The 16,182-nt window shown below is 41.6% G+C and overlaps 1 protein-coding gene across 2 annotated transcripts in view; it reads right to left on the reverse strand.

Annotated features, from left to right (window-relative positions):
- The window catches only part of dock11 (dedicator of cytokinesis 11), a 63,897-nt gene that overhangs the window by 16,240 nt on the left and 31,475 nt on the right, over positions 1-16,182 (reverse strand). The window contains exons 24-41 of one of the 2 annotated variants that reach the window (XM_008287164.1): positions 15,739-15,860; positions 15,571-15,640; positions 15,353-15,478; positions 15,029-15,100; positions 14,476-14,622; positions 13,584-13,667; positions 12,905-13,016; positions 12,489-12,527; positions 11,221-11,402; positions 10,471-10,584; positions 9,590-9,665; positions 8,479-8,567; positions 5,443-5,563; positions 5,161-5,227; positions 4,959-5,006; positions 4,446-4,591; positions 1,721-1,836; positions 1,348-1,485 (exon numbers count right to left, since the gene is read on the reverse strand). In XM_008287164.1, coding sequence (XP_008285386.1) covers positions 1,348-1,485; positions 1,721-1,836; positions 4,446-4,591; positions 4,959-5,006; positions 5,161-5,227; positions 5,443-5,563; positions 8,479-8,567; positions 9,590-9,665; positions 10,471-10,584; positions 11,221-11,402; positions 12,489-12,527; positions 12,905-13,016; positions 13,584-13,667; positions 14,476-14,622; positions 15,029-15,100; positions 15,353-15,478; positions 15,571-15,640; positions 15,739-15,860 — 1,869 coding nt within the window. The remainder of the gene's footprint in view (positions 1-1,347; positions 1,486-1,720; positions 1,837-4,445; positions 4,592-4,958; positions 5,007-5,160; positions 5,228-5,442; positions 5,564-8,478; positions 8,568-9,589; positions 9,666-10,470; positions 10,585-11,220; positions 11,403-12,488; positions 12,528-12,904; positions 13,017-13,583; positions 13,668-14,475; positions 14,623-15,028; positions 15,101-15,352; positions 15,479-15,570; positions 15,641-15,738; positions 15,861-16,182) is intronic. The other variant, XM_008287166.1, reaches the window with a different exon arrangement.

The following is a 16,182-nucleotide window of genomic DNA, read 5'->3' on the forward strand; positions in this document are numbered from 1 at the left end:
TTTTTTTTCCCCCCAGAACCCAGCGTTGACTGGACACATACAGCATAAACACACATTTCCTGAAGCAGTAAGTCCCTGGCTTGATTCCCAGCAGTTACCAGCATTTCACCACATCTCCTGTCACTGTTTCATGACAACAAACATAAAAAAAATAAGCCATAATCCTTTGAAATATGCAGCTTAAAACTTCAGGGGATTTTTGATATTCTGCCTGATAGCTGAAAGAAAGGGATTAGTTTGCATTTGAACAGGCATGTCCTTCATGTCTGTGATCAGAGGCCAGCTCTTGGTGCAATACCGCGTCAGAATAGAGTTTCCCCTGAAGCTCTTTTCTGACTCCCACACACGCGTGCTGATAGCGATCGCTCCCCGTAAATGACCACCTTGTTTCGGCGCTGGTTTTGCACACTGTGCCAGTCATCTTGGAATTACCATATATCCATATCATGAAGCTCACAGAGACCTTTGAGCTTGACAGAGGACATGTTTAGGAAAGTCTGAGCCTCAAATGACTGGCTTAGTCTTGCATTTTGTGTATGTACAACAGCTCATTGAGTGTGTGTCTCACATTTGAATCTCTCTAAATCCACCTGTCAAAAGCCAACTGTCTCAAATTTCACAGACCTGGATTGTTCTACATTTTGATGGTTGTGCTGTTTACCCAGGGAGACGTTTTACCATCTGTGTCGAGTCTGTGCAGGGGCCAAACTTTCTTACTCTTACTGTAACAGAAGAAAACATGCCAGGACAGAGGCATGCCTTCTGCCCTTCTCTGACTCATCACACAAGCAGCCAACATTGGTACTTCTGATGGTATCGCAGAAGTAACAGTAGAACGTGGGAGGTTCCCCCTCTCCCCTTGGAATTATGTGTGCTCCCTACCTCTTCTGACAGCAAGTTGTTTGTTTCTACTACTTAAATAAATGACGTAAATAGGAAATCTAAAAATAACATCAGCTCAAGAGAACGAAGGCAATGCATGAATTTGGACACGTGGCAGCAGTGACACAGACAAACACAGGAAGCAAAGAATATTAATAACGCATGTCAGTTTTTCTTTGGAGTCGCTTTTCTTCAGAACAGTGTGTCCTTGAATATTGTTCTTGATGGTAGAAGTTGTAGACTGAGAGATTGTAGTAATGACACATGGACATACGTTCTTCCTGTCTAGTGATGGCGAAAGTGATGGCAGTGTGCAAACCGCAAAACTATGTCAGAACTCATTTAAAATCATATAAAAAAAAAAAACAGCATCTTATCTTTATCAGTTGCAAATTTAGTCATGCTGATATAACTATTGTGCCATAACTTCATGCTGCGTTTGTGTGAATGAATGTGCAGACACACCTTGTTGATGAAAGCTCTGAGCGCGGCGAAGACGTGCCTGAAGGCGGCTTCTGACTGGCTGACTTTAAGGAAAGTCAAGTAAACATCAAACACCTTCTTCATCAGGGGGTTGTGACCTTCGCTGTCCAGCAGCTGGGTCTGATTCACACACAGAGTTGATTTCGTCAATTGAAAGAACACGGCATTGACTCACATGAAGAACAGATTCTGTCCAGACGCTGTTAGCAACACTCACGCACAAATGCACTTCCCTCAATTTCAAACATATGCTACACTGCAGATGTGCACATTTTTGCTATTGTTTGAACATTTGAATCACTTCGGCTGTATTTTTTTTTCCACGTCATTGCGGTCTGTGCATGTGTGGGCTGACCTTAAAACACTGGGTGAAAAGAGAAAGGACATCCAAGACGCTGAGGCAGACCTCGGTGGAGATGTTGCCCTCCAGTAGAGCCTGATGATGGATTTCTGCTTCTGATGGCCCCGTCCCTACAACACGCACACAGAAAACATTGCGGTCCAGTGAATGCTAATAGCCCAGAGTGCGATGATGGACAAATTCTCTTCAGGCAACATTTCCCGTCTCTGTTTATTGAACAAATAAAAGACAATTATTAAAAAAAAAAAAGAGCCTGGGACTGGCATTATGTTCACGGTTTTGATATTTTGCCTGATACCTCACAGCGCAGGACTATTTTGCATTTGAACGGTCATTCTGTGACCAGAGACCAGCCTCTCAAACCTTTACAGAAACAGATTCCGTCCTCACAACACAATTATCACCAGCATACACACACAAACGGATATAACTGAACCTACTTTCCCAAATACATGCTTCGGTGCACATCCACACATGCTGGCTTGACTGTACTAGTTAGTCCTGTTTGTGTGTATCTGGTTCACACACTGCAATGAAGAACAAATTCATGACTCACTTCAGGCTATAGTCTTCAGGTCAGCTGGACAATCTGCTCTCATTCAACCAAATTCTCATATGTTGAAGAAAAATGCTACATCAACAGCCTTTCTGGGTTAATCCATTATTTTTGGCAGGAGTAGGCACAACCTACCTGTATTTACCTAACATGTTTTCACAACTCTAAACTCACTCATTGCAATAGACGCTGCTAGATCTAACTAACTATTACAGCTCTGCAACCAACATAGCAGATCATGTAGACACAACAGGCTAATTTGCTGTGTTATATTCTTCAATAGTTGTTGTGCTGGAAATGATATAGTTTCAGAAATCATATAAATATGGGCATGTGCACGCTGGTCTGCTCACAGTTTATCATTTCAGTCTAAAACAATAATTAAAATGATTTAATATGCTGCAAATACTAGCTTTTAATGTATATATCTGGGGGGTTTTTTCCCCCTTTTTTGACTTTTTTTCAAATCAAAAATTTAAAACAAAAGTCAACATTTGATACACAAAATCAAAGTTTCAAAGTTCAAAAAGGGTTTTGGAAGAAGTTGAACACACATATGTATGTATAGCAAAACCCCCTATGTCAATACAATATTTAAGCACATTCCACAACACACAATGGCAATACTTTCTCAAAATAAATCCATCCATCCATCCATCATCTATACACCGCTTAATCCTCATTAGGGTCGCGGGGGGGCTGGAGCCTATCCCAGCCGACTCAGGGTGAAGGCAGGGGACACCCTGGACAGGTCGCCAGTCTATCGCAGGGCCAAAATAAATCCTAATACCCAATTACATTGCTTTAATAACTTTCATTTATAGCAGCATATCTTTTAATTATATCATCTTTCATTAGTTGTTTGACATGTTTTTATGTTCTCACTGCAGCTGTTCAATAACTGAGGCCCTCTTGCAGAGAAACAATGAAGTGCAGTGTTTGTTCTTGCAGCTGGTTTTTTGAACAGGATTTACTCGCCCTTGATTGGAAAAGCTTTTGGATACTGTCGGGCAATTGATTATCTTAACTTTGAACATGCTTTTTTTTTTTTTAATTTTCTTTGTTTGACTACAGTCCTTTGCTCACTGCTGTGCAGATTAGTCCCCAAATGCATTCGTGAATGTGTTTGAACAAACAAGTGTGATTAATGTCATACTTGGTGTTGCTTGAAATCTGTTGACATTTTTTATCATAAGCATGTATCTTGTGACTTGTTTCCCATCAAATTGCAAAACAGCCCGGTGAGACACACGAAACGCTGCAATCTACGCTGACGTGTAGATCATTTTTTTCGTGTTGTCGTTTCACAGCCAAGTTGAGCAACAAGTAAAGCCTTCAAGTATTTCTTTAAAGGTTAAAAAACAAGCTTTACACAGCTTAATCCTGTGCTTACATGCGGGGGTTCGGCGTAGCTTCAACGCCTAGTTAAGGCATTGTTCTGCAGCAAAGTAAATCCCCATGTTTACCACTCCAAAGCATCTGTTGCATTGTCAGTATGCAGGTGAACTTGTTACTTTATTCTCGGATTGATTTGGACTCGCAACATATACATTACATGAAATTCACAGAGGCCTTTGAGCTTGACATGATCTGCTAAGTGCCATCAAATATGCTCAGGAAAGTCGGAGGTTCAACTAAGTCTTACAACAGCTGTGCTCGTTTCTATTCCGATACAAAGTTAGTGTTGAACCTTGGTGTTGGTTTATTTGTTCAAGGTATTACAACAGCTCATTGTGTGTGTGTCTCCAACAACATTTGCTTTTGTTAGCACAAGACTTAATTCAAACACCAGCCGGCTTTGTGTATTAACAGCTTGTGTAACCGTTATCTCATGATGTCGCTCCAAATTCACCTGTCAAAGAAAACTTGGTTTCAGGTTTACAAGACTCAACAAGACTCTCTTCTCAGTGTCCACATGCTTGGTCCAAGTATTAGACGTGTGTCCTTGAGGATTGGAAACCGCCGCTCTGCTTGAAAGCTGACATTTTCTGATACACTTTTTGTGTGTTTTACAAGAACAACATATGAACATAGGTGGATACAAGTGTCTATGTAAAGTTGATTACTGCGCTTTTTGTATGGTTGACTTAGAGTACAGTTACATACTAGTTTCTTTACCAGGAAAGTTTTGCCTAAAGTTTTGCATATCAGCTGCTGGATTACCTATATTGAGAGTGAGGGAGGCTTCCATGGTGCTGAACTGGTGTATCTTAGTCTGCATTAGGCTGGCTCGGTTGCAGCGCATGGCCGGCATCGTCTGAGACTTCCGCTCTGAGGAGAACAGCTTCGACACACACACCTCCTGGCTCCTGAACAATGCATCGACCGAAAGAGAGAGCGCATTCATTTGTTTGAAAGCAACAAGGAAGAGAGAAAGTCGCAGGGATGAAACAAGATCCTGCTGCTGAAGCTTTCTATTATATGAACAACTGACACACAATAAATGCTCACAATTAATGAAACATAAATGGATTGTTAACAAACACAGGGTACTTTTTCCCTTCAGAGACACTGTGTGATGTAATGATGAAACGAACTTCACTAGAATTTCTATGAAATCTATCAAGACAACTGGTGCTTTCCTGTAACGGACCTAAACATAGATGGGTTTCAAATGTCAGCTAAAGCAGGTATGACGAGTTAGACGAAAGAACTGCCGTTGTTTTCCAGCCTCACCTGCCAATGCTCCTCTTTCCGATGTAACGAAACTGAATCAGACAGATCCTGCAGGGGGAATGAAAAAAATAAAGATAGAAGATACGTTTTGCACGTCTACTACATTACATCTGACACAAGGGAAAAGATTTAAGATAATGCTTTCACTGGTTTTAACAGGCCAATATGCTGTGGGAACCACTTTCTTTAACAAACCACTCACTCGAGCAAACTGAGGAAGTTCATGACGTCTTGAGGGCTGACTTTGTTCCAGTAGGCCATCAGAGTCTCTGTGGACAAAAGGAACGTCAAAGTTGTGGCCAAAGTGCAAACTCTTGTTTTTTTTTAGAAGGCGGGGTAACTTTTAAATACATAGTGCAGCATGATTATAAGCAATCCTTTCTAAAAATAGCTATCCATGTCCCATAGATTCTATCCCAAAATAGCAGAAACACTGGAATGTGGCAAATGAAGGTTTGCAGAGCGGCTATAGATCATCACTGACCCTCGGACAAGGTCTTGACAATGTGCAGGAACGAGAACAGGAGGCCTTTTATCTCATAGTGTCCCAGTCTGCCCATGGGAGGCATGGTGCTGCTGCTCATGGTGGAGCCACGTCTCTGCAGCTGGAACACAGCAAAAAACACACGGAAACATTTACATATTTTATGCAATTATAGAACCACCGTCTACAATGTGTTTGTTCATCTCTCAGTTCTTCCTGACTTTCCTTCCCTGTCTGTGACTCTCAGTCTCAAACACATTTACTCCGACTGAAGAAGATCGTTAAAAAAAACAACAATGCGTGGCTATTCAGTAATGACACTAATGTAATGTCATTAATTTCAATGTTATTTAATTTAAGCAGATTGAAGCTTTCAGGGGTTGTTTATGTTTGCCAACCGGTCCACATATACCATGCATTACATAAGCCCAGCTTCATTATTATTAAATAGCCACACCTCGTTCATAGTGCCATCATTAACTAAGACAAGACTGAACTTACAGCTTACAACCGTTCTCCAGCTTAGTCTGCAAAGCTGGACAATATTTTCATGCATTTAAACTGAACAACTGCTAACTGGCTTTGCTATGAAGAATAACTTGCAAGATGTGTAGAGGATGAACTGAAAATCCAACCACCATCACTGCAGTTAAAGTGAGGAGAATTTTTTGACATCATTGCAGCAAAATTTAAGAAAAAGGTTTCAGCATATTTAAAGTGGCCTGAGAGGAAACTAGAAAATCTAGCCTGTAATGTGAAACTTTACCTTACTGTTTGGTTTTTTTTGTTATTTTTCGCCTTTTTCAGATTTCTGCCGTCCGCTGCTTTAACCAACAAGCTGCTCTCTAATTACAGAGACGCAGCAGTTCTATCTGAATACCGTCAAGAATGCATTTACGACGAATTCAAAAGAACCCATAGATCCCATTTTCAAAAGTGTGTAGATTTGAGAGAGAACATATGTAGAGGAAGTAAACGTTAACTGTTTGTTGTTGTCTTTTAATGAGATTGTTGGGGGGGAGCGCTCGCCTTTGCTTCAGCGCTCTGCTAATGATGTTATTACTACTCAACAACAGCACAGCCAGAAACAACACCCATGAAAAAGCAAGAAGATTTCTGGAGTTTGCGAGCAGACACGTGAAGATATCTGCTCATTACTTATGGCTGATGTTCAGGCAACCTAATGTTGTGACCTCAAGTTGCATCGTCTTTCCAAACCCAAATTACACATAAACTTATTTATACAGGTGCATTATCAGCACTGGCGGCAGATTCAGAAATACTTAAAAAGACAAAAAAAACCCCTGTGTTGACATGAAGCTGGCTGGTTTTCCAGTTCAAATCCTCTAAGCACAGCTGCAATTCCAATGTAATCGTACGGAATGTGCCAAAGTTACAGTAAATGGTTAGTCCTGTTGGCCATGTGGGTCAGAAACAGCAGAGAGGTCGTGCTGCGGAGATGCTAACACTGTTCAAAAGCAACATACAGTCAGTGTTTTTTAATCACTATTTTTAGGACAGTTTGTTATGAGTAAATACAGTGGAGACTTCAGATGTGGATCCCAAACAGCGTGTGCACTTGGAGCCTGCCTAATCCCACTGATTGTTATAAAAACAGTTCAAATCTCATGTAAACCTGCAGCAAAGTAGTGCAAACAATATAAAAAAATGATAGATTTTTATTGATTTTGGAAGCAAACGGAGGTAAATATATACTAGGATGAGCCTATTTTAAATCTTTATGCCCTCGCCTAAAAATATCTTTCATAGTTGACGTCTTCTAAGTCACTACTGGGCAAACACCACTTTATCGCAGTTCGCTGAAGATCTCTCCACAGATTTTTAGTGTCGGTTAAGTCGGGGTACTCCAAAGGTCTTTCCAGAGGCTTACCGTAATAGTTGATAACGAGGTTTACTTTGAATCATTATCCTGTTGCAAAAGTGAAACTAGTTTCACTTCCATTTTCCTGACCACCCGCAGGAAACCGGCATGTTTCAATATTTATTGAAATCCAGTCTTCCCTCCCTACTTTCTGCCATACAGTCAAAACAGAAAACTTCTGACACCATGCTTTAATTAGCACCCTGGTCTGTTTTTTCTCCAAACACACATACGTTTTTTAATTTGTCTATGACTTTGCACTTGCTTAATTATCTTCTCCAGATATTGTTTTGGAAAGTCGGCTTTTGAGTTGAAAGCATGGTTCTGCTGAACTGCCATTTCTTAATCAGTTGCAAACTGAAAGCACATTCATAGCTTCCTGCAGCCGTCACCAGCTTGTATCAATTTGCAGTCCCTTATAGAAGCATGTGGTAGTTAAGTGATACCACAAGATCTAAAAGTCAGAGACAACAGCATCTCTGTCCAACATTCTTGTAAATCTGCTTCAGAACAGTTTGTTTACGGCTAGACGCAATGGCGGATCATCCCAATGAAACATTATATGACCGACGGCGAAGGTGTCAGTTGGATTGTCTGTTGTGACTCAAAAAGCGACAATGCAGCATTCCAACTCAGCTACAAAAACATTGCGTGCAGTTGGCAAGGCTGTGTCGCCGTCACACCTTATCTTCACCTCCACTACTGCAGGTCCTCTTGTGCCCTGGGAGTCAATAATCTGCAATCCTGAATGATGAGTAACCTACATCTATCGCACATCTCTGTACCAACATTCTAATTTATGTTTACATACGCGAATAGAAGCAATTTGCACGTGCAGTAGAGAATAACAGACATACATCGTTGCCTGTGCTATTCCTATAATATAATCCTTCAATAGGCTATCTCTGTGATCATTTCGTAGTGTTTGCGCCACTGAAAATACGTCCCACACACCAAGCCATCTACAACAAAAATATTTTCACGCAGCCATGACAGCTTGATATCTGATTTGCTACAATCTCTGCGATGCACGCTGAACAGAAAAGCTATGCACAGCCTCACATGTGAATTGAATCTGGCACATATCTGACAAATCTGAAGATTTCACAATCATAACGACAATTAGTGTGTGGCTTTTTGCGGTACGTTCCCACCTCAATGCTGTCCGGTGTTCCTGGGTCCATGAACAGAGAGCATCTGGAGTCCTCTCTCCTCACAACATGGCCATTCTGAACTGGAAGACCTGGAGGCAACACGGTGCAGAATTGTCAATTGAAACACATGAAACTCACTGACTTTGTTTTTAAAAGCTCACCGGTGGTAAAAAATTTGCAAAATTAGGGGCAACAGTTCAACTGCAGTGGTGAATTGAAATTGAAGTGAAGTGATATTGGATTAAAAAAAATAATAGACAAAAGATGCACTGACATGTCAAAGTATTGTACACTTCACTGATAATTCCTGATAACATGAAAGCTTGTGGATAAACAGGTCCTAATAAACCACCCAGCAAATGGAAGCTCTTGATTATACACAGATCAGATTATAACTCCTAGGGAATACTACTGAGCCAGTTGTTTATGGTATTCTGTGACTCAGGAAGTGTGAGAACCTCGATGTTGAACTGCATTTTGGGAAGGATTCATAATGGTCTGGATATCTCAGCTTCTCGTGCTTTGAATTTCACATCTGCTTGTTGTTAATCTCTTTTGAACTTTTTAGAAATGCAAGACGAAATGAAGACTAAATTTGAAGCACTCAAGTACAATGAGAAGATGTTCAAGGGTTAGTCTCACATCTTCTTCTCAGTTTCACAACCATTTAATCGGCACCCAGCTTGATAATAGTAAACAACGAGCTCATCAGTTTATCCAATTTGTCAAAAAATCTAAAAAATACAACTCCCATGGTCAATGTGAACTCGAGCAGTTTTCATATTTTTCCAACTTCATCATCACAGTAAATGAAACACAAATCAAAAAGTCTTCGGCCACACGGACGAGTCAGCCTCAGTTAAGTGGTATGACGTCTGTGCTCCTAAATCACAAGCAGTTAAAAAACAATAATGTACAGAGTACTCGTGCCTGGCGTACAGCTGCCACTTTCACACAGAGTGCTGCTAATGGATGAAATGGTGTGTAATATAAATATCGCTGTGCAGCTGCGGTGCCGAGGGCCTCTCTCGTGATGATGATAAACAATCTGTAAACAGGAAGAGGCTAGACGCCATATGCACTGGGCAGTTATCCGTGGCTCTTAACTCACCGTGCTCTTTCTCAATTGCAGTGCTGATTCTTCTGCTGTCTGTGGAACTGGTTGATATCAGGTCATCTCTGGAGCCCTGAACAACCGCAACATGGAAGAAGTGAAAACAGTGTTGATGTTAAGATACGAACCGAGACAATGCTGAACGGTTGCTTTAAGAATTGAGCAAGAAAACTGAAAAACAAATTCTCAAACTTCATTGCGAGTAATATGTGAGGTTTACACAGTTTTACCCTTTGACAGATCTCACACGTCGGGGGTTTATGACTCATCTTTCCACTGAACCTGAATTGTTATTGCTTTGACAAATATTTTCCTCTGAAGCGGATTCAAGACGTTTCTTGATTTATTTCAACTTGAGTTTATTTTCTCTAATTTAACCAATGGAATGTTTAATCAAAATAGAAGAGCAGAATTGCAACTCGTTGAATGACAAAACTGGCCAGCAGGCACAGAGCAAGACAGAAGACGGCGAGGGAGATTGAGAGGAAAATGCTTGATCAATAAAATAAATACAGCACAGTTCACAAAAAAGCATACAGAAGAGCAAGTTGTTGGAGGATAAATTAGCATAGCGGAATATCTTGGTCAAGCTGATGTGCAGAATAGTTTGAAAAATGCCCAGCTTGTAGGGCCTGTACAAATCTAAATAGTTAAAGATCAGCTTCCACGTTTTTAAGATTTGGTAAGACCTGTGTTGCACATGTTGATTTCTGTGTTGCATTGACAAACCACACAAAGTTGCAGGACTTTATATTGCAGAGAAAAACAGGTCCACAGTGAGTAATGATGTAACTAGATTCAAAAAAAATCTGACCCTGTTGGGAGAAACAGAGCCTCAAACAGTAGAAAAGCACTTGAAGGTTTGTAATGGGACTCACATTGAGGCCAAGCCCGGGACTGGAGGTGTGTGGCTGAGCAGACAGCTGCTTCAAGTTCTGGTAGAGCAGCTCATAAAGTGGCAGGTACAGCAAACAGATCCTGGCCTGCTGGTTCTGAAACATCAGATATGATCAGATTAGAATTTTTATCGTAAATTACGTACGGATGCTGATGAATGACCTGAACTCCCAGAGACAGATAAAGTGACGCATGCAAAGGGAGAAGACTCCTGCGGTTAACGGTTTATACACACCTGCAGACTAGACACGAGCTGGTTTGCACAACCGACATTCTTGTCTCATTCGGGGAGTGAACGCACAGAACACACCAATGTGTATAGTATGTGCAATGATGTTCTGCTTTAAGATGACCAAATGACGTAAAAGAGCAGTCAGGCCTTATTTGGCAGTAGGTCTGAACTTGTAATGTTTATTTTTGGGGGGGGATACGTTCTTGTAATGATTATGCTATGAAAATAAGACTTGATTAATCTTCATGTTTAGACTTAGTAGTTGTTTTTGTTTAATTTAAATAATAAAACAACTATACTTGTTCCCAAGTAGATTTCCGTTGAGAAAATAGTGTCACGTAGAATGATGTTGTAAAAACACAAACATTATTTTGAAAAATGAGTCACAGTTTGGCTCTTTTTCTTGTCCCATTTCTTTCTAATTTAAATTTTTCTTGCCTCTGCTCGTCTTATCATCCTCCCATCAATGAGCGCCGGTATCAGCCCCACCCTCCCTCACCTTGAACGCTGTGTAGCGATCATCCATGGCGTGTTTAATGAGGAGGTTCTTGAGAACGCTCACGGCCAGCTGTCTGACTTCGGGCCCTAGCTGCAAGGCCTCGGCCACTTCTCTCAGCAGCAGACCCACGAGGAAGTGATTACGGCAGTATTCCTCCGTCAGGCTGAACTCCAGGCTCTGCTCTGTGGTTGGGCAACATAGGATGTGTTAGCACATTAGCATGGGCTGCAGCGATTGCTTCTATCAATATGGCCACACACAGCTTAACGAAAATTGAGGTACTGACTGAAAGAAGTTTCCTAATTCTGACATCTGATAGCCAGTCTTGTGAAATGTGAAGAAACCATAGCTAGCTCTACACCTATTTAGAAATCCGTCTACTTCTTACTTGAGTAAAGATTAAGAGTTTCACAATAAAAGTATCAAACAAGCAACAACAAAAACAAAGTAAGCACCAACAACAAAATAGATTTCACTAGTACGTACAGTACAATGGGGATTGTTTAACAGTTGCAATGAACACGGAGGCAAAACAAGACAAATTCAATCATTCAAAGTGCAACACTGCAAACCAATATGCAACAGAGTATCAACAAACCCACACATTCATTCCGACGTTAACGTTTCCACAACACAGAAAAACAAGACGAATTAAAATGATTCGGTCTGTATTAGGAATTTGACAGATATTTTCATTCTGTATATTCAGAAAAAGAGCAAAAAATTTAAAGCAATCACAGGTACGGGCTGCTAGAAATGAGAAGTCGTCTCTTTCAACAGAAACAATGACATACAGTTTCACAACAATGCTGTCTTAACATTGAAACAGGCAATGCAGCCTGGGAGCAAAGTAACCATCTGCAATCATCTTCTCTAAGAACAGAGACAGACAGGCGGACCAAGAGGGAAACATAGCCAGAGAAGAGACAGTCTGACATAGGAGAGTACCGCAGCCTCAAGAGACAAGTTCCTACCAAGTGTGTACAAGTATCAAGTCGATTAAGCATTAAGAAAAAGAAGGTCAGTTGATTCCCATAACAGCCAAGCTCCTTTCCCCTACAACACACAGGCCCAGGCCCCTGGCAGGCACATGAACAGCCCAGCATTAGCATTTGATTTGAGTGAGCGGGGAGAGGGAATGAGTGTCCGAAAAGAGGGGCTGACGGCGGGCGGATGGGTTAGTGCGGGTCAGAACAAGGAGCGGTCATGTGCGTTTGCGTACGGCAGCAAACGTTGATGTGCAGAATGTTGCGGTGAGCATCACCTACCTACAGGGCCAAAAAGCTCCGTCGCATACGGAATAAAATCTGACCACAGGCAAGACACACACACACACAAACAAAAAAACAAAACAAAACAAAAAAACAGAGAAGGGGTTGGAGGGTAAAAAATAAAGAAATTTCGGGGTAAAACTGTAAACAATCCATGCAGCATTTTCACAGCACACTGTTGTTTTCACTTGTGGTTGTGTAAAACATGTGAGGGTTGGGTGAACTTGTTAAGCAGGTGTTGATCTGACTGCTGTTTTTAGCTAAATTATAGACCTGTGTGTGTGTGTAAGAGCCAAACAGTCAGGCGGGTTAATAGAGGGTGTGGTGGATGCAGGAACAAGGTCGGGGGGTCATGTGAGAGCTAGTTACATATGTGGTAGGAAGCATCCAGAGGAAGGATATGTGGCGCTCACCTTGTACCCTCTGCAGCTTGGTGCGCCCAAAAGCCATGGGCAGGTTAAGAGGGATGAAGTGTTCGTGGTTACACATTGTCATCAGGAAGTCAAATTTCATTTCACTCAGCACCTGTGACCAACACATGAATCAACATGAGAGCGCGAGCTGTATATGCAAAGTTCTGTCAACCGCCTCAGGGCATGAACACAATTATCTTCGCTGTTCAAATATAAGAAGGAGGCCTGCTGACTCACGGTGTTGTTTCAATTTGTTAGTCAAATGTGTTGCTATACAAACAGAAGGGCAAGGGAAGGAACATGCTTCTTTGTTTGAATACACAACTTTCCCTTTTCACGTACCACAACAGTTCATGTAGTCTCACAAAGTATGTAAACATCGTGGAGGTGTAAGGTTAATAAAAAGCCACATGATCCAACAAAGGGCCAAGTTGAATCCAAAGTTATGGGCATAAATTAAACTTTAAGCTGTGGCTTTAGGGTAAAGGGTATTTCTCTCTTCAAAAATCTAAGTACCTCACTAGCTACAAATGTGTTTAGTACTCTTTTCAACAACCTTTGAGCTGCACATATTCTTGAAGTATCTCTTCACTTTTACAAATTACACCTCCAGTGCAGTGCCTTGCTTTCCTTTCTGAGTGTACAGTTGTGTGTCGGCCCTGCTCTGCCGGGTGCGTACCTTTGGATCTTTGAGGCCGAAATGACACATGTAGTGGTTAACCAGGCCGAAACCGAAGCCTCTGTTCATGAAGGTCAGGCACCTCTGAGGAGAGAAGGCGTTAGTTTAGCACACGTGCTGCTGTGCAGGCAGGCGGGATCCAACAAACACTTTTGACATGTATGAACAGGGCCGTGGGGTCGGGTGGCAGAGATTAAAAAAAAACCATACATTTCTGCAGAAATAGCTGGAAATGCAAGAAGAGCCCTTCGAGTAACAGATGGGGCGGGTGCAGGTATATAAAAGAACAGTAGAGTTGTTCTTTCCCACCTACATCCTGCATGACATTGTAGATTGATGATCATCTGCTGGAAGATGCTTTATTTTTTTCACTATATGCCTTATTAGAGATCTTGTGTGTCTTTTTATAAAAATCATGTGGAGTGTAAGGTCACTTTTAGTTTGGGAGGAGGGGGGTTTACATGGTAGGGATTAACCAGTATAATTACGAATGCACTGTTTGTTGACAGGTTAGCAAAAAACCCACGACTAGTCACTGCTGCTAGCCCCAAACTCATTGCACATTACTCTGCAGAATGGAGTAGGTAGCATTATATATAGCCGTTTGTTATTGTCAGATTAAACAGAGATCACCTGGAAGAGATCACAATGCATCTAAGCATCTTCTCCATTAGGCTAAAATGCACAAGCATTCATTACACTCAATATTGGGTGGCAGAAGGTGCAGTGAAAAATTTGAGGTGCACCTAAAATATGCGTTGTTTCCCCTTAAATGAAAAACTTGGGCATACCAGCGCTCTGGAACCCCGTCTAAAGTAGGACAAATGAACTCTGATGGTGTGACAGGTGTACACAAAAAGGTACAATTGGTGAAACTGAGTTGTTTTCAGACCTTGATGAAATTTGCAAGGCTCAGGTTGATGCAGCGAGCCTCCTCTGGGATTTCCATGTGGCGGATGGTGATGTGTGGCATGATGGACAACACCAGCGACTGGAGCGCCTGGTGGAAACTGTCGGGGAAGCGCTGGGCCCGTGGCATCTAAAGAGAAAAGTTCAAGCAGCCACAAACACCGTGACGACAGTTTACCAGTGTATACAGAAATAAATGCATATATTTTCTTTAATAGATCAGAGTGTCGCTTCTTCCTAACAGCATACAGCCGTAACTCTGCTTGCTGGCATTGTTGGCTAAGACACGGATGAAAAGCAGACCTATTGCATCAGATTACAGTATACACAACTCAGTAACACACTAGAAGTCGTCTGTTTCTTCCTCCGAGCGTCAAGTTTGTTTAAATGTGCCAACATGTTTGTGACATTACGTGTGGGGTAAATTCGCTCGTGAAATCCAACCCCAAATACAGACATCTCATCGTCGAGTAGTGGCACAAGCAAAAATTAACTGCTTCATCTTAACAGCGCAAAAGAAACCACTTAATACCAACCTTCATGCGGTTTCCCTCTTGCAGGTACTGCGCCATGGATTTAGCCATTGTTTCGAAGAAGAACCAAGAGTACTGTAGACAGGGATAAACTAAGTTAGATTGCTCTCGTTTTCCATTATGTAGGTTTCCTAGGAAAATGTGACCAACGGCAAAGTGATGCTGGGGAAGAGATAACCTTTAGAAGAATCAGATAGTGTACAAGAAGCTACATGTTGGGTCAGAATAGCAGCCAGGGACATCTTCTGCCATTTTTTTTAGGCAAGTGTGCCACCTGCTGTTCAGTATTGGTACTACAACAGGACAAAAGGGCAGCAGACGACGCACCTTGAGCAGTTTGTTGCTGGTGTTGAAATCAGCAGTTTGCTTGAGGATGGCGGTTACGGCGGTGGCCAGCACCTCGTGAGTGGTCGCTGAGTTTCCTGACGCAGGATTGTTGGTCACAAACACATACTAAATGAAGAAAAAAAACACCAATTAATATGAAAAAAACCACTCCCAGAACCTGACACCTTCAATATCTTTGATATTTTAACCTCTGTTACCTTAACAAAAGAGCGCAGGTAGTGTTCCAGTCCTTCCTCGTGGCATCTGGAGACTATATGTATGATCACACTGGAGGTGGAGAGCACGGAAATTACTCACTGTCAACACTTTGATTAGTCGTAAATAGTGTTTACCGAAACCCCAGTTTATACAAGTGAACAACCGACCGCAGAGAGTTGACAGCAATCTCATGGGCTTCTTTGGTTGCTGCTGTGAGCACCTCGAACAGCTGCATCAGCACAGTTGGTAGGAAGGTGATGATGACATGAGTCTCCATGGCATGCAGGCACTGTGGGAAAGGATGAATGGGAGTCAGATGTTAGAACTGCAAAAGTACAGCACTGGATGTAGAATTACGGTAAAGGAGGGCAACGTTTGATTAGAACGTTTTTTATAATACTGAAAGAAGAAAGAAGGTTTGCCTGCTCCTCAAGAAGATTATCCTAAAAGCAAAATTCTGGTGATTTTTAATAGTAAGACTTTAATTGTTTCCATGACACTTTCCAACTGCTTTACCTATTGAGAGCAGCTAAAATTTGATTTTTGAACAAAGAAGAAAAAAGAAAAAACTGATGATGTCCTCCAAGAATATTCACATGACAGAGGAAATA

Source organism: Stegastes partitus, unplaced genomic scaffold (genome assembly GCF_000690725.1).
Source record: "Stegastes partitus isolate 25-593 unplaced genomic scaffold, Stegastes_partitus-1.0.2 Scaffold489, whole genome shotgun sequence".
NCBI lineage: Eukaryota > Metazoa > Chordata > Actinopteri > Pomacentridae > Stegastes > Stegastes partitus.